We start from the raw sequence: 21,449 nt of genomic DNA on the forward strand, positions 1-21,449 counted from the left end.
ATCAACTCGTACAACCAACCAAGAGTCCAAGGAACCAAAAGTCTGTAGCAAAACACTAATGAGAGAGAGACCGCCAGCTTACTGGATTTAAAGGTGCAAAGCCAAATGACCACCAGCTGATTCAAATCAAGGCACAATTCCCACTGCCTACGTCCTACCCGCTACATTCACCCACCCTTGAATGTCACCGTCCCGGTGACTAGGGCAAGGGTCAAACCCAAGGTCTAAAAACAGCGCTATGGGAGGAAATGGTTAGATCGTTTTCTGCCGAGGCCACCGGTGATCTTCTAACAGTCGTGCATGGGAGGTTGTGAGGGTTAGGATGGTGGCCTGCATTTGTTCTAACAGTTCTCCTTGAAACAAGGGTATTGCCAGATGTTGATACTTCCCCTTCAACACCCAAGGAGTCACGTATTAAATGTTGGGGTGTAGTCTGCCCCTGCTGTTCAAGAGCTGGAGGCTGCGACTCTCCAAACTCAGTGGGAGGTGTTAATCCTCTTACAGGAGGTGCATCAATTGCCACCAATACTCCAAAATCATCACCTTCCTCCATACTACCATCAACATCATCCCCTATGGAGTTTGGCATGCTTACATTAAGCATCTCGGCCCCAGGTACAAGATAGGGTGAACCTGGGTCAGTTGGGAGGGGCCGCAGTTCTTTCCGGTTGATATTCTTCTCTGGACCTAACTGATCCCTTGGCCTAATTTTATAAAGTGTACCAACCTCATCAAGGCACCTCACAATCTCATACACCACATTTTCCCAATGATCACTAATCTTGTGCCGTCCATGCGGGTGACTACGACGATACACCAGTGTACCAGGGGGCAAAAGTGGCAAAGGAACCAAATGATTCTTTGCTCGTTGTTGAGCGGCTGCCTCCAAATGAGCTCGGGCCTGGCTATAGATTGCAGAGAGATGCTCCTGGTGTTCTTGAACCCACTCGGCAGTAGTAGTAGAGTCTGATGGAGTGTCAATTGTGCCCAACAAAGAATCGAGTGGAAGAGTGGGCTTACGCCCAAACATCAGTTCATACGGAGAAAACCCCGTAGACTGATGAGCTGTGGTGTTATAAGCAAATAAAACCTGTGGCAGATGGTAGGGCCACCGTCTCTTCTTGTCAGGAGGTAGTGTACGAAGCAAGTCATGCAATGTGCGATTAAATCGCTCGCATTGTCCGTTGCCCTCTGGATGGTATGGGCTAGTGCGGGATTTACGAATCCCATACACTCTGCACAATTGTTGGAACAGCTCACCTTCAAAATTGCGCCCTTGATCGGTATGAATACGTAATGGGACACCATAAATGTAAAACCACTGCTCTGTCAAGACTCGAGCTACCGTTGACGACTTCTGGTCTGCCGTAGGATATGCCTGCGCAAATTTAGAGAACACATCAGTGACAACCAAAAGATTCTCTTTCCCATCACTAGATTTTTCCAATATGGAAAAGTCAATGGCTACAATTTCTAAAGGCCTTGATGCCAACAGACTACCCATAAAAGTCCTCAGTTTTGGCTGAGTTGCCTTGGCAACCACACACCGCCGACATTCACGGCACCACCGGTCGACATCCTTCCGCATAAAGGGCCAATAGCATCGCTGGCGGACAAGACTAGTTGTTCGTTCTACCCCCTGATGGCCATGATCATCATGCAAGGCTGTGAGCACTTCTGTCTGAAGAGCCTGAGGCAGCAGTAGCTGCAAGACCTCTTTAGTGCTGCCAGGGACATGTGTCTTCCTGTATAGGACACCCTCATAGACTACCAAGTCTGCCCATTGACGGACAAGCTCCACAACAGCAGGGGACTCACTGGACCTCTCTGGGGCTGTAGGAGGACTGCCCCTCTTCCAATATACAAGTGTAGGCCAAAATATTTTAAATGAAAAAAGATATTTGCTTGACTGTTTTTCTACCCCCTCTTTCTACCACAATGACCATTTGGAGTTCCTAAGGCACAGAGGGGCTGATAGTGATCTCGGCTTGCAGGCCAAATGTTTGTACTTTGGGGGTAGATGAATTTCACACCTTTAGTACAGTGGTGGAAGTGTAATTATCTGATTGGTCAGTTTGAATGTCTCACATTTGGGTTTTAGTCACATGGTCAAGGAAAGGATAAAAGAGGATTGTAACTGTTGCTCTGGCCTCTTTGATGCTCTGGCTATCTTCTTCTCTGGGTCCCTTTCTTGGGGGCTCTTCTTTTCTCTCTCTCTCTCTCTCTCTCTCTCTCTCTCTCTCTCTCTCTCTCTCTCAGGTAACATTTTTCATATATGCTGGGTACAATTAGTTATCATCATCTCATACATATATTTTGTAACTATTTTAAGTGTAACCATAACCATATTTTGTCATTAAACCTTTTCAATTGCAACTAATGTGCTAACTAGTTTTGATTTGATATTGACTTTGAAGTGCTACATATTGCAATACAATATTGTCACTATCTATAGCAACGCTCTCCCACAAATATTAAGCTATTGTAACTGCACTTATTTCCGTCGTTGGTATAAGTGGCAGTGGGTGGTTAAAGACTAGAAATGTGCAGTTTTCTACCATCTTGCCAATAACGTTTCTTTAGTCATTCGGCAGTTCTTGCAGCTTGAACCACTGCAGGAATCCACCCTTACAAAACAATAAACAAGAAGCAGACAAACCAGATAAAAAAAAAAAAGACATACAGTATGAGGAGGGGGATAGAAAAGACATCATATAACCCCCCCCAAAAAAGCACTGTAAAAAAACTCTCCAATTTATCCATAAATATTCACCTTATTCCATACAAGTTTCTTGACCTGTGTTTTAAACATCCCTCGTGATGGACCCAATATTTCCTCTTTCTTTTTATCTTATGATATCGTACAACTACAGTGCAATGCAAATAGTAAATATAAAATAAAGTGAGAAGTAGGCTATTAGTAAATAGTTTAGTCAATAAAATAAACAAACAGTATACAGCAAATAAAATAGTAATGAAAAGTATAATTATATAATATCATAAATACTATAAAATAATAATAATATATTGATAAAAGCATATAGTATAATACTATAATAATAGCAAAAGAATATGAAATATCAATTACAGAATATAGACAATAAAAAATAATAAGTTAAATAGTTACTATGAATAGTACAATAATTTAACAGCATAACTATAATATATTGATAATCGCAAGTGGTATATCTATCTATAAATTACAGAAACGTCTGTCTGTCTGTATGTCCGTCTGTCTGTCTGTCTGTGTGTGTGTGTGTGTGTGTGTGTGTGTGTGTGTGTGTGTGTTATTCGCATATCTCTCGAACTGTTAGTCCGATGGATTTCAAACTTGACAGGTGTCTCGCTATGGGCACGAGGAAGTGCAGTGCCAAGTTTGACGTTGTTTGGATGAGAAATGCAAAATATATCGTTAAAAATAACAGTAAAATAAGCACTTAGAAGGTTGTGGTTTAAAAATAAACATTCTGACATAAACACTCTGTCAGCTACACTTTTTACTTTTGAATATTATAGTTTGGTTCCAAAACGTGATAAATCCATGATAAATCCATTTTGATTCATTTGAGTAAAAATGTGTTTTCTTTACCAAGAAAGTGACAAGATGAAAACCACTATTTTCTGTTTCAAACTTTCACATAGCATCTTTAGGTTATAATAATAGATTATTATAATCTATAATCCAGATTTAGATTTTCAAAGATTTATTATAAAAACTGATTATTTTCCCCAAAAATGCAATAAATTCATGACACTTTTTTTCCCCAAAATGCAATTAATCCATTGAATCAATATAAAAGTTATTTTTTATCATATTGAAACTGTTGAAATCAGCCATCGCTAAGAAATATCTCTTTTTTGGCCAACTTTTTTGATGGCGATCAGCTCACAAAAACTGATTTTGCACTGGCACTTTGCACGGGCATCAGCCTATTCACAAACTGTTTGCTCAAGCATAGCGTTTTCTCAGAGTTCACTTTGTGCTTTCTACCATGCACATATAAAAATGTCACTGAACTTTTGCTGTGTAATTGTAACAATGAGCACTCAAACACATCAAACCAACAATTAGGCTACTAAAAACACACTCAAAAACTGATTTTGCACGGGCATTTTGCACTAGTTATTATAATAACAATAATAAATAATGTAAATTTATATATTTAAAAATATTCTTACATAGGCTATATAAAATAAAATGATGCAACCATGTCTCTTTTTGTTAAATTTCAGTCTTTAAAAGTTATAAGAAGCTATACAAGCCAATAAATACAGTAAACGATTATTCAGTCAAACAGCAGGCTACAACGTTAAAGTTAAATAGCCTTAATAAGTTATGAAACTTCACTTTGCCCTCAGCCAAAACGATTTGCCAAGGAACAAATTATAGATTAATGAGACAGTAAAGATCGCCCGTTAGATATACACAAGACGAATTATTCTCATGTTTAACCACTAGACTAAAGACATCAGATCCAGCGGCGCCGAGGTAAGGCTGTTCTCGGCGGGGTAACGTTACATGAGCGCTAAGCGCCCGGTGATCACTGGATCTCACAACTCCGAAACCATCAGATAACATTTTTAAATAGGCGCTATCTTTATAAATAAACCACAGATTTGAGCTTTAAACAACTACATTGTCGACTGAAAAATTCTTAAAGCTACATTTCGTGACACAATAACAGTAGTATTTTTCAATTTCGCGGCCTTGCTCCTCTGAAAATAAAAATAGTAAATGAAATACAACCAAAAAACAAATTTGTTTTCAATTGTGTGGCGATTTGTAAAGCCCCAAGCAGCACACGAAATAGGCATTTTTCTCAATTCTCGTTATGAGAGGTATAGGAAAGTTGCCCTCCGCAGTATGGCGGCGCCGTTGACGTACGATCCAGCGGCCAATAGGGCGTCTATGTATTTATTATGTCTATGTTCCAGAACCCGCTGTCTCAAGTGTTGAAGAACGTTTTGTTCCGTATAGAGGGATCGGGAATGCAGAGCGTCAGAAAGATCCCGTATGGGTAAGTGTTTCACAGCAGTTTAATTTCAGCTGTGACGTGTTCATGCACTGTAGATTTGCTTCATGGAGAATGTGGAGAAGCTTGCGACGGTTACACTGATATCGTGGTCAAAGCAAAGTGAAAAACACTGTCATTGTAAACTAAAGCCTTCTAATGCTCTCGCTGCTCTTGAAGAATATGTACTAGATTTAAGGATCATCTGCATTGAATAATAATTCAGTATTTTCATTCACAGTTAATGTAATTCAACAATAAAGATCCTCCATGTTTAAATTATATCCTGTCTGTCTGTTGTAATGTTTATGTGAGCAGATATTCATTGTTCTCCAATGTGTATTTGCATAACAATTAGAAGGTTTTTTGGTTTACAAGACATATCAGTTATAGAATTGAACACTTTCAGATGATGCCGTCATTACAATATAAACCAAAGCTGGAGAGGAGAGAGAGAAAATGGCTTCAGAGATTTCCTTACAAAATAACACGGAGAAACACTCTGGACATTTAGCATATTATGTAGAAATTCAACATTTAATCATATAAAATTGTATAGTAGATAAAAAAGCAAAGTAATAATGACTGAGAAAAGTAAGGAAGTCATTGTCTTGACTAGAAATATAGACTCATAACAAATCGGCCATTCAAATGTGCATATAACTATAATATTTTATTATAGTTCTTGTTTTATTTTGCTCTTGTACACATTTTGTCTATCACATTTACATTTTCTTTATAGTTGTAATTAAAATATACTTTTATTTTTTAAACAGCACATCCACAGTTAATCTTTTCAGATTTCATGTTTAAAAAAAAAAAATGTTTATCTGACAGGAGTGATGATCAGTGGGTTTGAGTTTTTACCTTGATCATTATCGCATGGGCTGAAAAATGGATAGAGTTTGTCAGTGAAAGTCTGACCAGTGAAAGAGTAGATATGAGATCTGGACTCCACATTATAAAAAGAGACCAGACCCTCCTCATAATCCACAAACACACCAACCTTCTCAGGGTTCACTCTCAGAGGGAACATAACTGGTGGATTATCACAAACTACATTTTGATCCTCATTAATCAGACCCAGAATCCAGTATCCATTCTCAGGACTCGGGAAACTGTCAGTCTCCTCCTTGTTAATGGATTCTCTGAACACTCCTAAAGCCCACTCAGTCTTTCCCTTCACCTGCACCTCATAGTAAAATCTCCCTGAACTGAATCCCTGCTTTGCCAGAACACAATCCTCATCAAATATCTTTGGGTTTTCTGGGACGTCCTGCTCAATGCCTCCACAACTGACTTGTTTTCCATCATCAGACAGGATGAGATATGGATCTGCTGTTTCAGGATCCAGAGTCACATCCACTGAGAGAGAACAGACATTTCAGATGTACAGCATATAATACTGATTAACACAGTATTGTGAGTGTATTGAAGAAAATGGAGTCAGTCACACTGTACCTGCAAACTTCTGCACAAACTTCAACCCTGTGGACACAGATGACAATATAATGAAGAATTATTTATAGCAATAGTTTCAGGTTAACAGTGAGTTTATATCCACTGGCAGCATCAGTAGCATGCAAATGTTGCTCGCCCCTTCATTTGTAAATATAAATATTGTAAATATACTTACAATGGAGGTCTATGGGAAAAACATAATGAGGATTTAAGTGAAGAAATTTGAAGCTTTTTTATCAAAGCTCTACTATTAACAATTCAGTAAAATGTGTCATTATAGTTTGTTCACAGATAGATACACATTCTGTTCTAGTATTTCAAGCAAAACTGCTTTAAATGGTCATGAGTTAAAGTTTATACTGTATATGACACGGTTAGTTGTTAAATTATTATATTTTTGAAACACTGAGATCCTTTACAAACTGAGACTAAATATAGTTTCTGCTGATCACCAGCATGACATAGATTTAACCCAGAATATTCCTTGAAAATAATATTTTCTTAGTTACTGCCAAAAAAAAAAAATCTATACACTGTTGTGGCGAAGGGGGCGTTGTTCAGCGAGGTCTGCAGCGGGAGAGAGAGTCGGGAGAGTAGTGGTAACCTGGTCAATTGACCCTTCGCTAAGCCACGCCCGAAAACCGCCACTGGCCAATCGTGGCTTAGCAACCGTAACTAGGCGCGGGAGGTCTGGCAAGCTTTCGAGCGATTGAAACATGCCCAAGCGTTATGCGTATGGATTGTGCAAATCTGATACCCGGTATCCTAAAAGTTTGGACGGGGTGGTGGATTTTGTTCCCTTCCCGAAACCTAAAACCCAAGGGGAGAAATGCCGGGCGTCATCCAAAGCAGCTTTACATTGATAATAGGAAATTAAAAGTAAAGTGTTTTGGCTTTATAGCAGCTCTAGAATAAAGTTATTGTCCAGCTCGTGGATCAAGCAGTGTGATTAAAGGCAAGACGGAGGCTCACTGACATAACTTAACGTTACTTAAAAATATATTTCAGCATTTTGTCAATCGACGGCTAAACTAGTACCCCAATCCGATCGCGACTCTCCCGGTGTTAGTTCTAGTATAAGTAAAAGGTAGTTAGTAAAAGGAGGGAACATCAGGGGGCTTGCCGGAGATCTCCAAGGAAAAGGTTGGTATGCAAACTTAATCAGTTCATAACAGTAACGTTAGTCACTTATGTGACCCACGACGTGTGAGCTGTAGCCTGGCGCACTAAAAATATAAGCGGGAGAATGTTATCATTGCAAAGTGGTCAGGCTAATGTCTTGTGTTTATTCCACAATACTTATGGATAAGCTGTTTGATTTATAAATATTAGATTTTCAAATTTCACTCACCCTGCTGTGCATGCACATAGCTGTTCCTCAATTTGTGTGTTTCCCATTTGAATGGTCAGCATATGAGGCGGCTGCTGCTTGCGCTGGGACCTAACGATCTAGGCTTTAGCTTCAATTTTGATGAAATTATTCTCTAATCGTTTGTGTGAGGGACCAAGAAGCCAAGCACAAGGAACACAAGCTTTGCAAAACAAATGGGTCTTTATTTGAACCCAAGAAAAAATAATAACTTTACAAACTCATAAATTTCTTACAACAAAAATAAATAAACAGAAAATGAGATCAAGATAATTAGACAAAAACCAAACAAACTAAAACTACTGACCTGCTCAAATGAACAAAGCAACAGCTTATAAAGGAAAGGATGGGCCCATTACAAATTAAGAGGGGAAACAATTCAACTTTACATTCAACATATAACCTTAAGTAAATCAAAATCAAATCAAACAAAGATATATGGTAAATAAAGATAAGGAAAGCTAAATGTAATCAAATATCATAAATGTACAACTAAATAAATCAATTAACAACAACATTAACGTTTCTTCCTCCCCCGGGCAATTCCAGCAAATGGTATGTCCGGGCGGAACCAATAATGCATAAATTCTCTGTTCCTGCCCGGACTCCAATCCTTGTTACGCCAGGATGCGGCTGCAGCGGACCATATCTGAAGTTCATCACGGTAAACTTAAACTCAAAATAGAAACAAATATAAATAACATATACAACGTAACTAATTTGTGTGCACTTCAAATCAGTAACAATGTATATAAAATGTGATGTAAATGTAAACATGAAAACCTAACAATAAAGAAATAATTAATATTGCTTGTTTTGTGTGGTTATTGTGATCCATCATTATACTGAAACAAATGAATATGAATAACAAAATAAGTTTAAATAAAGAGTTCTTAAATGTATATCCTTTGTGTAAATGTATGCATGCTGGCGTGTGTGCATGTGTGTGCGTGTATGCAAGTACATCCACATTACCGCTCTTGTGCGGCCACCACTCGGGCCGTCACATTTCCCCCCCCTTCAGAAATCTCGCCAGTAGAGCGGGAGAGATAGTCAGCAGTAGCGTTGACTTTACCAGAAACGTGTTGTATCTTGAATCTGAAGGGCTGCATGGCGAGATACCATCTTGTAATCCTTCCATTAGAATCTTTCATTTTCTCCAACCACTGCAATGCTTTATGATCAGTCTCCAAGGTAAACTCACGGCCTAATAGATAGTATCGTAAGGAATCCAACGCCCACTTTATGGCTAAACACTCCTTTTCCACCGTGGAATAACGTACTTCTCTCGGAAACAGTTTACGACTGATGTAAGCCACTGGCTGTCGGCTCTCTGGTGGTCCTTGCAATAGGACGGCTCCTACTCCCCTCTCAGAGGCATCGGACTGTACAATGAAAGGACGACTAAAATCAGGATTGTGTAGCACAGCACTTGTTGTCAAAGCTCCCTGGATGTCCCGGAAGGCTTTCAATCTCTCCTCAGTCCACTGTAATTGGTTTGGGCAACGTGCCCCCACCATGTCAGTTAATGGAGCAGCCCTGCTGGAAAAGTTAGGGACAAAGCGATGGTAAAATCCAGCCATACCCAGAAATGATCGCAGGTCCTTACGTGTCTGGGGCACCACACACTTCTCCAAGGCTTGAACTTTCTTCACCTGCGGTCGCACAACACCCTGGCCAATGACATAGCCCAGGTATTCGGTCTCTTGTTTAGCTATAGCACACTTGGTGGGGTTGACAGTTAGGCCGGCATTCTGAAGACGCTGCAAGACTTCTCTGAGATGCTGCACATGTTCCTCCCAGGTGTTACTGTAAATGACAATATCGTCAAGATATGCAGCAGCAAAAGGTAAACCACGTAATACTTGATCTATTAACCTCTGAAACGTCGCCACGGCCCCATGAAGGCCGAAAGGTAACACCTTAAAATGGAAAAGGCCCCTTGGTGTTCTAAATGCAGTCAAGGGCCGCGAGGATGGAGTCAGTGGAATTTGCCAATAGCCTTTGCAAAGGTCCATTGTTGTAAGATATTTGGATTGGCCCAAACGATCAATTAGGTCACTTATGCGAGGAGTAGGGTAGGAATCAAACTGTGATACTGAATTCAGATATCGAAAATCAATGCAGAACCTTATACTCCCGTCCTTCTTTGGCACAAGGACTATGGGGTGACACCACTCACTGTTCGAAGGCTCAATAATGCCCAAGCGGAGCATAAGGTCTACCTCTTCCTGCAAGGTCACCTGGAATCTTTCAGGTATCCTATAGCTCTGGCGTTTCACGACAGCATCAGGTTTCAGTACCACACCATGCTCAATCAAGTTGGTAAACCCAGGATATTCAGAAAATACCTTCGAAGTGAAGAGAACTTGTACCTGTGACCGCTGGGAAGCTATTAGATGATCTAACCCGATGTCCCCAGGAACTGGCTGCGGCAGATACTGCTCATCGGATTCTTCCTCTTCAATACAGCGAACCATCAGTGACTGTGACTTTTCAGGACGAGGAACCCACTCTTTCAACAGGTTGACGTGCAAGACCCGATTAGATCGATCTTGACCCGGCATACTGATTTCATAAGTCGTAGGACCCAGGCGTTTCTTGATCTCGTAAGGACCCTGCCATTTTGCTAGCAGTTTACTCTCTCGACTAGGCAACATGACAAGTACCTTTTTACCGACCTCCAGATCTCTTTCTCGAGCCAGAGGGTCATACCAGGTTTTCTGCTTTCCGCTGGCTTCTGCCAAGTGATTCTGAGCCAAAACGGTCATCTTCTGCAACCGTTCCCTCATTTGCAGAACATAGGAGACAACACTGGTGGGCTCTTTCTTTTCAGGACTCCCTTCCCACATCTCCTGGAGCAGAGCCAATGGGCCCCTGACATCACGGCCATACAACAGCTCGAAAGGAGAAAAGCCTGTGGAAGCTTGAGGGACTTCCCGATAAGCGAATAGAAGATAGGGCAACCATTGATCCCAGTCTTGACCAGTCTCACTGACAAACTTCCTTAACATCTGCTTCAAAGTCTGGTTAAATCGCTCAGTCAACCCATCCGTTTGGGGATGATAGGGAGTAGTACGCAGACTCTTAATTCCTAGGAGCTGGTAAACCTGCTTCAACAAGGTAGACATGAAATTAGTGCCCTGGTCGGTTAGAATTTCTGCTGGAAATCCGACCCTGGAAAAGAACTGGACCAAGGAAGTAGCTACAGGTTTTGCCTTCACAGATCTTAACGGAAATACCTCTGGGTATCTGGTGGAGTAATCCGTTATTACCAGCATGAAACGGTTCCCTGAGCGACTCCTCTCCACTGGACCAACGACATCCATTCCAAGCCTCTCAAACGGAGTACCAATAATAGGAAGTGGTTGTAGTGGTGCTCTTGACGGACGTCTGAGGGAAACCTTCTGACAAACAGGACAGCTTTTACAAAATTGGGCCACATCTACTTTCAAACCGGGCCAGAAAAAACACTTTTTGATTCTTGCAGTAGTCTTGTTTTTCCCCAGGTGGCCAGCCCAAGGAATCGAGTGACTTAGATGTAACACCATCTCTCGAACACACTGTGGAACCACAAGTTGTTTCTGGACCCCGATCGCTCGATAGAGTATTCCCTTCGTTATCACGTATCTGGCTGTACTGTCATCTAGAGGCTTCTCTCCTACCTCGGCAGCTCTAACAAAGCACTCTGTGAGAGTAGCATCTTCCTGCTGCATCTGAACGATGTTGGTGGGCACCTGGAAGTTCACAGGTAAGTCACAGGCCATATTTTCAGACACTGTATGAGCAGCATATTTTACCTTTTCCTGTCTTTTTTCTCTTCTAGTCTTTCTCCTCTTCGACACCCCGGTCTCAATCTCTGCATTGAAGAAAGGTAAAGTACTTAGTTGGTGCTCAATCCCCTCTGACTGGTTGGCCTTTGCTCTGGTCACCACCACGTTACACTGTCGAGTCGGGTGCAACAACTCCAACAGCACTGGTATATCTCGGCCCAGAATCACAGGAAAAGACAAGTTATCAGCAACCCCCACCTTCACCAGGTAAGTCTGCTCTTCTATTTTGACATAAACATTGGCGGTAGGTAACAGTCTCTCATCTCCATGTACACAGCAAATAGGTAATTTGTTGACTGTGCTGATCAAAGAGGGTGATATGAACTTTCTTCTTACCAGAGTCTGATCACTGCCGGTGTCAATCAAAGCAGTCAATTTCTCACCATTTATCTCCACATTTGTAGTTCTCAAAGAGCTTGGGGATTTGGTCACATCCCTCCTTGGTACAAAACATAGCTGTGTAAGCTGAGCTGAAATCTTTGGACAGTTTGGTTTAGTGTGCCCTTCTTGACCACACAGGTAACATATGGGAGGTCGTTTAGGAGAAAAATTTAATTTGGCTGAAGTAGGTTTCCCCATGTAGGGCTTACCAGACCCCTCCACCTTCCTTTGCTGAAAGTGAGACATGTCAAGAGAACGGCGGTCATTAACAGGTTTCCAAGCCCATGGCTTACTCTTTCCTCTGGCTGCAACAAACACATCCGCCAAAGACGCTGCTTCTGCTGCGGTTCTGGGATCTCTCTCTCGAATCCACACCTGGAGTTCAGGGGACAACATTCTAAGATATTGCTCCAGAATGATGATTTCACTCACCTCCTCCACCTGTTTCCTCTTAGGCTGGACCCACTTTCCAAAGAGTTCTTTGAGCCGGTTATAAAGCTCTATGGGACTTTCCGATGGATCTACTGACAAGGATCGGAACTTTTGTCGATAAGTTTCAGCATTAACATCATATTTCTTTAGAATAGCACACTTCACTTTATCATAGTCAGTAGACTCGTTCACATCCATATTGACATAAGCTGCTCTTGCTTTACCCGTCAGCAAAGGGATTAAATGCCAAACCCAATCAGTTTTAGTCCACCTACAAGCAACAGCAATCCTTTCAAAAGTCACAAGGAAGTGTTCTACATCATCAGTGTCACTCAGCTTCTCCAATCGAGGTATCTGAGATAATGGTGGGCCTATATTGTTCCCAACCTGATTAAAACTCTGCTGATGAGCTGAAGCCACGGAGTTTCCATCAGAATCTAAAGGATCCTCATTAGGCCTTTCCCGGGACTCCTGGCCAACATCAGATAAGTGAAGATTCGGAGAGGTGCGTGCTTGGACTTCTATTTGCAAAAGCCCGAACTGGTGCTGGAGAGCCTTAAACCGTCGCTCCTGATCAGCCTGCTCCTGCTGTCTTACAGTCTCCCGGCGTTCCGTCCTGGCCATATGGGCTCGAAGCAGATTTGCCATCTCAGTCACCGAAACTTCTCTGTCTCCCATTGCCTCGCCTCCTTCAGCTCCTTCAACCATGTCCTGGTCCTCCTCACCCCTTTCTTCTTGCTGCAAGGGAGGAGCCTTAGGCCCACCTTTCTTTAAGGTACGACTCATATTAACAGGGGTAAAAAAAAACAGCCTCGAGGGGCAGAAAAAACAAAACACAGCTTTGTGTCCTTGACTGACTGAATTATCCCACCGCTGCCACCATATGTGAGGGACCAAGAAGCCAAGCACAAGGAACACAAGCTTTGCAAAACAAATGGGTCTTTATTTGAACCCAAGAAAAAATAATAACTTTACAAACTCATAAATTTCTTACAACAAAAATAAATAAACAGAAAATGAGATCAAGATAATTAGACAAAAACCAAACAAACTAAAACTACTGACCTGCTCAAATGAACAAAGCAACAGCTTATAAAGGAAAGGATGGGCCCATTACAAATTAAGAGGGGAAACAATTCAACTTTACATTCAACATATAACCTTAAGTAAATCAAAATCAAATCAAACAAAGATATATGGTAAATAAAGATAAGGAAAGCTAAATGTAATCAAATATCATAAATGTACAACTAAATAAATCAATTAACAACAACATTAACGTTTCTTCCTCCCCCGGGCAATTCCAGCAAATGGTATGTCCGGGCGGAACCAATAATGCATAAATTCTCTGTTCCTGCCCGGACTCCAATCCTTGTTACGCCAGGATGCGGCTGCAGCGGACCATATCTGAAGTTCATCACGGTAAACTTAAACTCAAAATAGAAACAAATATAAATAACATATACAACGTAACTAATTTGTGTGCACTTCAAATCAGTAACAATGTATATAAAATGTGATGTAAATGTAAACATGAAAACCTAACAATAAAGAAATAATTAATATTGCTTGTTTTGTGTGGTTATTGTGATCCATCATTATACTGAAACAAATGAATATGAATAACAAAATAAGTTTAAATAAAGAGTTCTTAAATGTATATCCTTTGTGTAAATGTATGCATGCTGGCGTGTGTGCATGTGTGTGCGTGTATGCAAGTACATCCACATTACCGCTCTTGTGCGGCCACCACTCGGGCCGTCACAGTTTGCATATTATGTCGTGGATATATCCCTCGAATGCATACTGCAGTCCCTTTTGTCTTGCTCTCTCAGATATTCACCTGTTCGCCAAAAATGACTAATTATCTCCTTGGGAATGTCTGAAACCGGTGCATACATACTGTAATAGACGTGCCAGGCGCAAAAGCTTGACAGGCGTAGCAACAGTAACTAAGGAGGGCGGGGCTTAGCGAAGGGTCAATTGCAAAATGACAAACACCTGTGTCTTGTTGCCATAATTGGCATGGAGAGATCGGATAAACCACTGGGAAACGGGAAGTAAATGAGAGAGACTGGACTGAGGACCAGATGGTGGTGTGCCCTGGGGTTGGTGAATCCTTGCCATCTCTCTCTCTCTCTCTCTCTCTCTCTCTCTCTCTCTCTCACACACACACACACACACACACACACACACACACACACCTCCCCTATGATTTCTCCCTCTCTTCCTTCCAACTTGTCCCTTTCCCTAGGTCCCGTTTGAATGTCCCTCCTCAAGCCCCATCCCAAAGGGTTGGGTGGTCAGGCTCATGAATCTCCAGCTGGCCAGACTATACCACCCAGGGGGACGGGGGTGGCCAGTGCTGGCAGAGCGTCAGCTTCCATTCCTCCTCTTTCTCCACATCAATTCCTTGCCCATCCTGTTGGTGTTAAGGGGACACGGGACATTGCATTGACAGGTGTCCAGTAATAGAGGTGGGGACCCTGATTCAAGTCCTGGAAGCACCGCAGGCTGCCCCAGATCAAGCTGGGTTGTTACAAATACCCATGAGTAGTAAGAGGGGTACTTAGTCTATGGTGAAATCAGGATGTAACCTAACCTCGATCCATTAAAGCCTGATTCAATCCGAGGCATTGGATAAGAGCTGGATGGTTCAGGTGCGGTGTGTGCGCCGGTGTGGTGAAATATCCAATAATGTCTGCTTTTGTTCAATTTTCAGGGACAAAAGAATACTGTAGAGGGTAAAGTTAACCCGCGCCTTTCACTGCGACATTCACTGATTTTTGGAACGAATTGGCCAGCTTTTAGTCATTTATTGGGGTATTTAGTGTGCAGATGAGAACAGAGAGTGGGAAAGGAGGGCGGTCGCTCAGTTGGGAGAAGCTGTGGGACAGACGAGACCTGAGTCAGGGGAACAGAGCACTATTGAGAGGCTAATCCTCATAGAGTGTGATGATTTTCCCCTGAAGCAGTCTCGGGATGAGAGATTAAAAATGTTTTTGAACAGGTCTGTTCTATCCATGGTCAGCTTCTCCAACCAGCTCGGCCGCTCTCCTATCCATATTTCGCTTTTTTAAAAGATAGGTTGTATCGAGTGACCCAAGAGGCTCAGACAAAGCAAGACACAACCCTATATTTAGTATCCGAATACCGTTGAGAAATGCTTTTCCAGATGGCTTACTGTAATCCTATGGCAGGATATTTAGGGAAGTCAACGACACTAAATCATCTCACGACCCGATATTTCACGAGAAAGTGTGCAAGTGATGCCTCTCTAAAAGCACCTTTGCGCCCTCTTCCTCTAATGCAGGTCCCCTTCAAGAGAATTGGTATGGACAACACAATAACACGACACACAGAGACAGTTGCACTCCGCAGCATTTCTGCAAAAAGCGCAGTGGACGCACCGTTTTGTTTAATCTCCCGAGTGGGAATCCCAAAAGAGATTCTCACTGATTAGGGCACAGCATTCATGTCACGGACATTACACAAACTATACGTGTTTAGTTGGGCATAACATCAATTCGCACCAGCGTTTTTCAGCCCACAAACAGACGGTCTGGAGGAACGATTTAACTGCACATTGAAAACCATGATTCAAATGTTTGTTCATGAAGACGCCAAAAAATGTTGTTCACTTTTGTTCACTGTGCGCAAGGTCCTGCAAGCCTGCTGGACGTCCTGAGAGAAACTTGGAAAGCAGGACCTTCTGATAGCAGAAATGAAATTCAGTAATTGCTGGACCTGAGATTAAAACCCCACACTTTGGGGCAGCTCTCTATGGAAAATTTGTTACAGGCCCAGGACAAACAGTGTCAGCTGGGAACCAGACTGCGTGAATTTTCACCGGGAGATAAAGTACTTGTATTGCTCCCTACATCTAGTTCCAAATTACTCGCCAAGTGTCAAGGACCCTTTGAGGTCACACGGTGAGGAACACCCTAACCCTAACCCCAATCTCAATTATGAGGTTAGTTGAACAGACAGGAGCAGGGCACGTCAAATATATCACCTCAGCCTTCTTAAAAAATGGAGTGAGGCAGAGTCAGTGATGCCAGCGATGGCGGGAAGGAAGATCTCAAGCCAGAAGTGAGCACCAATATCCAATCTCTTGCTCTTTCCCAGGAGGGGATCACCTCTCGCCCTCGCAGCTCACTGATGTAGCCAGGTTGCAAGTAGAATTTGCAGACGTGTTCTCGCCCCTGCCTGGTCAAATGAACCTGATTCAGCACCATATTGAGATCGAGCCGGGCATGGTGGTATGCAGCCGGCCATATCGTCTACCTGAACACAAAAAAAGGTGGTTCAGACTGAATTAGAGGCGATTCTAGACATGGGAGTAATAGAAGAATCCTACAGATTCCTACAGGTCCTACAGAATCCTACAGGTCATATGGAGCATCTGTGTGCTGTTCTGAGAGCATAAGGGTGGCCGGCCTGATGGTCCACCAGAAGAAGTGTGTGGTTAGCTGTGTGGAGGTCAGGTATCTGGGCTTCCACTTGGGTCATGGACAGGTGTGTCCCCAAATTAGTAAGACTGCAGCAGTTGCAACCTGCCCGAGACCCAAGACCAAACAGAAGGTAAGGCAGTTCCTGGGGCTGGCGGGATATTACAGAAGGTTTGTGCCTAATTATTCAGACCTCACCAGCCGCTGACTGACTTGAATAAAAGGAAGTACCAGATCCGCTCCAGTGGACGGAGCAGTGTCAGCAGGCTTTCAACCAAGTAAAGGCTGCTCTGTGTGGCAGGCCGTATTACATTTTTCTGATTTTTCTCTCCCTTTTATGTTGCAGACTGACTCGTCAGACAGAGGGCTTAGAGCGGCCCTGTCGCAGAAGATAGAGGGAGAGGCCGGTGCTGTACATCAGTAACAAGCGCTCAAAGAGAGAGAGACGAAGTACAGCTCCATCGAAAAAGAGTGTTTAGCAATTAGATGGCCCTCCGCTATTATCTCCTGGGATGAAATTCTCCCTCTGTTTGGACCATGTGCCCTTGCAATGGCTCCACCGCATGAAGGATACCAACGCATGGATCACGCGTTGGTGTCTGGCATTACAGCCCTTTAAATTCAGGGTGGTCCACAGGCCGGGGGTACAGATTCCTATCCAGGAATGTGGGGCCTGAGTCGGGCAGTGGGGGTATGTGGCGAGGGGCGCGTGGTTCAGTGAGGTCTGCAGCGGGAGAGAAAGTCGGGAGATGAGCAGTGAGTAAGTAGTTCAAGCGCGGAGAGACCGGATAAGAGCCAAAGGGAAACGGGAAGTAATGAGAGAACCTGGACTGAGGAGTTGTGCTGTTTGAACTTGTGATAATGCTTGAGAAACTGCTGTCACTTTGTTCAGAAGTTTGTTGAGAGCGCAGAGAGCACAAGTTTTGTTTTTGTTTCATTTGTGAAAATAATAAAAAGCACAAGCCTCAGTAAGCCGGCCCAGCCTTCTTCCTCACTCTGAACTTTATCTCGACTGTATCAAAAATTCACATACCAGTTTGACTGAGTTTTTCATTCAGTGTCTCTTGAGTTTTCTTCAGATGAGTCAGGGCTCTATACAGAGAGTTCACATTCACATCAGAGTCAGTCCTGATCTCAGTCCAGTTCCTGGTGTGTGGACGACTGTCCAGGGATGAGCACATCTACAGCAGGAGAGACAATTATTTTATTATTGTTATTTTTTCAAATTTGACATTATTACTGTTTCGTTCTGTTCAATTTCGAAAGACCGGTCCTGTAATATTGTACATAATGACAGATGTTAACAGACCTCTATGAGATCTAGATGATCGTCAGTGTGTGAGAGCTGCTCCAGCTCAGTGTTTCTCCTCTTCAGCTCAGTGATTTCCTGATGCAGCTCTTTAATGAGATCTTCAGCCTGTTTCTCTGCTGCTTTCTGCTGTTCCTCCATCATCTTCAGCAGATCAGACTGATATCTCTCAATGGAGCGGATCAGATCAGTGAAGATCTCAACACTGGAGGATCTCTCTTTATCTGTGTTTCTCTATAAAATAAATGAGCAGATTAAATATAATATATAAATATATAATATAAAAAAAAAACATTAAAACGTCACAGGAAAAGTGTTCAAAAGCATCGCACCCACTACAAATATTTATATTTATTGAATATAAAAAATGTCGTAACTTCTAATGATTTCATGTAATGTAAGTGTTTCATTCTTTTATTTATTTAAAATGTTATTGTGAACATGCACTGTATTAATGATTAGGACTCATAATGAAGGTTTACGGTTTTCATCTGCCATTAGATAAACTAGTGCAAAATCAGTTCTTGTGTGTGTTTTTAGTAATTGTTGGTTTGGTGTGATTGAGTGCTCATTGTTACAATTACACAGCAAAAGTTCAGTGACATTTTTATTTGTGCATGGTAGAAAGCACACAGTGAACTCCAAGAAAACGCTATATTTGAGCAAACAGTTTGTGAATAGGCAACTACAAATGATGCCCGTGAAAGAGACTGTGAACGCATTGAATAGGATATGTTTAGTTGGTGAATAGCATAGGCTACTATTACACAGTAGCGATTAATGTTAAGCGCACCAGAATGAAATATAATATTCAGAAGTAAACAGCATAGCTGACATATAGATTCAGTTAACATCCACAAATGAATAAGCACGTTGCGATTCAGGGAGCAGTGCAAAGTGCCCGTGCAAAATCAGTTCCCTTTCGTCAGCAGGGAACTCCGACGCCTCGTCGGGGGAGTTCCCCTGACGAATTGGGATCACGCTAGGGAGACCAATTGCCTTCGAGTGAATTAAAACGAGCCAATGAACATTGGCATGCAAGGTTTGCATTCCGCGGCCCGCCTACCAGTGCGGGTATAAGGCGGAATCAAGCGCATACACAAACGCTTTCTGCTTCGGAGCCGACCGGTTGTGTCCTCTCTGAGTGAATGGGTGTTTCTCAAAACCAAGAATGCCAAGAACGGACTTGTGTTCTTGGGGAGAATCCTCTTGCTAGTTGTTCTTGGAAGAATGAACTCACAAGGTGACGAGCACACAGAACGCCGCTGACAGTTTGAGACGATGCATTCTTGCTGGTATTGCGCAATAATACCCCCGCACAGACGCCGTCTGCAGTACCCAAACATAACGAGAATTATTGACGGTAACAGCCAGGCTTTATCGCCCAAGCCTACCCTCAGCTCAAGGGATTACTTTACAACACTATGTAATGTATATTCATAACAATAAAGCTACCTACGCTGGAGATTCTCACTTCCGAAAACGTTTGAGCGCATTTTCGAAAAATGCCAATATTTGAAATCTACACAGTTTGATTTCTCACATCAAATGTTCTCAGAAGTGAATTTAGTGATGAAATGGCGTACGAAATTGTAGAAAAACGACTTGCTGTATTGACCTCTCGTTCCTCGAATGCCGAAATGAATGCTGGGATATTTCTGCCGTCAAGTTCACACAAGTTACCAACCGTTGCATCCTCGGTAAAATGGGCGTGTCAAGAACACTTCCGGGATTTTTAACCGTTCTTGCCAAAATGCAAACTTGTGTATTGGGATGGTACTTGGGCAGCGACTGATGACGTTTCACAAGTCCACAAGAACACAAGTACAGACAAGAACGCATATTGAGAAACGGCCAATGAGTTTTAAGATTGTATTTATCTTACGCTCTTACGAGTCTGCTGTTTCGGGAAGGGACCTCTCTGTGTTGGTGAGACGGCGTTTCAGCGACCGCGCGATTTCCTGTCTGCCGGCTGCGTCTACACGCTGTTAATTCAAAAGCTGTTTTTACAGCTGGTAAACGGTTGAGTGCGCACAGCGGGCTTGCAGTTTCCCCGCTGTGTCGCCGCGTTGGGTCCCTGTGTGCTTCAGCACAATAAAGAGAGTAATTTCTTCCTGAAAGAGCAACACGAGTGAAGATCGCGTCCTTTTCAGGATGACGTTTCACTCGTGTGTTTCTGGATGCGATCGTTCCTGTCCTTATTTGACGGCCACGTTCATTGTTTCACATGCCTAATCAGTGTGTGAGACTGCGTTCGTGGGTGGTTCATGTTCTCTCATGAGTGCATGACCACGTCGGCACGTTGTTCGTCTCCCCTTTTTAAAGGCTCGAGCCGCTCAGCGTGCCGTGTGCCGTCGAGCGCCGGTTGGCAGCGTGGGTTGTCACGGCAACCCAGCGCGCGTCATTCGGCACTCAAGATGCGTGGTCAAGATCAAGACTCGCGTGCCTCTATGAGGTGAGTCCCTTTGCTTGTTTCCCGATCTAGTTTCTCTTCTGGTGCACCAGGAGAGGGCTACTTTGGCAAATAACATTGGTGATCTGAGGGTTACAGTGCGGAATGTCTCGCCAGGTGAAAGACCCTCACGAGCTTCCCACTCCTCTAGCGCATCACAAACATGCTGAGACTGTGTTCGTGGGTGGTTTGTGCTCTCTACATGAGAGCATTACCACGTCGGCACGTTGTTCGTCTTGCCTGAGGGCTTGAACGCTCAGCGTGCCGTGTGCCAGCGATGGCCACGTTCACTGTCTTGCATGCCTGGTTGACGGCCATGATCGCTGTTTCACATGCCTAATCAGTGTGTTGAGACGGCGTTCATGGGTGGTTCATGTTCTCTCATGAGTGCATGACCACGTCGGCACGTTGTTCGCCTCCCCTTTCTCGTAAAGGCTTGAGCCGCTCAGCGTGCCGTGTGCCGTCGAGGCTTTGAGTGGGATTTTGGTCCTTATCATGAGGGACCAAGCATTTCATTCGGGGCCCCAGGGGAGGACAGATGTCGATTGCTACATCGGAGAGAGGGCTGTTATACTCTGAAAATGATGCTGAGTTCCTACTGTAATGGTGTGTTCTCATGCTGAAGGTTCAGACTTGACAGCCACACTTCCTGGGTCTAAAGTGCCTAGATGTGTGTGAAAAATGTTGGCAGTATGGAAGTATTTTGGTGCCAATATGGCAAGCCAAACATGCCTAAATCTGCAGAAGTT

General features: G+C 43.0%; 1 protein-coding gene across 1 annotated transcript in view; it reads right to left on the bottom strand.

Moving 5' to 3' along the window:
- LOC308703255 (uncharacterized protein) overlaps window positions 1–21,449 on the bottom strand; it is a gene marked incomplete at its 3' end in the record, with an annotated part of 60,719 nt that overhangs the window by 1,962 nt on the left and 37,308 nt on the right. Inside the window, exons 11-15 of the mRNA XM_081386576.1 lie at window positions 18,249–18,482; window positions 17,973–18,120; window positions 6,474–6,500; window positions 5,848–6,377; window positions 386–1,378 (exon numbers count right to left, since the gene is read on the bottom strand). Coding sequence (XP_081242702.1) covers window positions 386–1,378; window positions 5,848–6,377; window positions 6,474–6,500; window positions 17,973–18,120; window positions 18,249–18,482 — 1,932 coding nt within the window. The remainder of the gene's footprint in view (window positions 1–385; window positions 1,379–5,847; window positions 6,378–6,473; window positions 6,501–17,972; window positions 18,121–18,248; window positions 18,483–21,449) is intronic.

This window comes from Scardinius erythrophthalmus, assembly GCF_964197995.2.
Source record: "Scardinius erythrophthalmus genome assembly, chromosome: 15".
NCBI lineage: Eukaryota > Metazoa > Chordata > Actinopteri > Cypriniformes > Leuciscidae > Scardinius > Scardinius erythrophthalmus.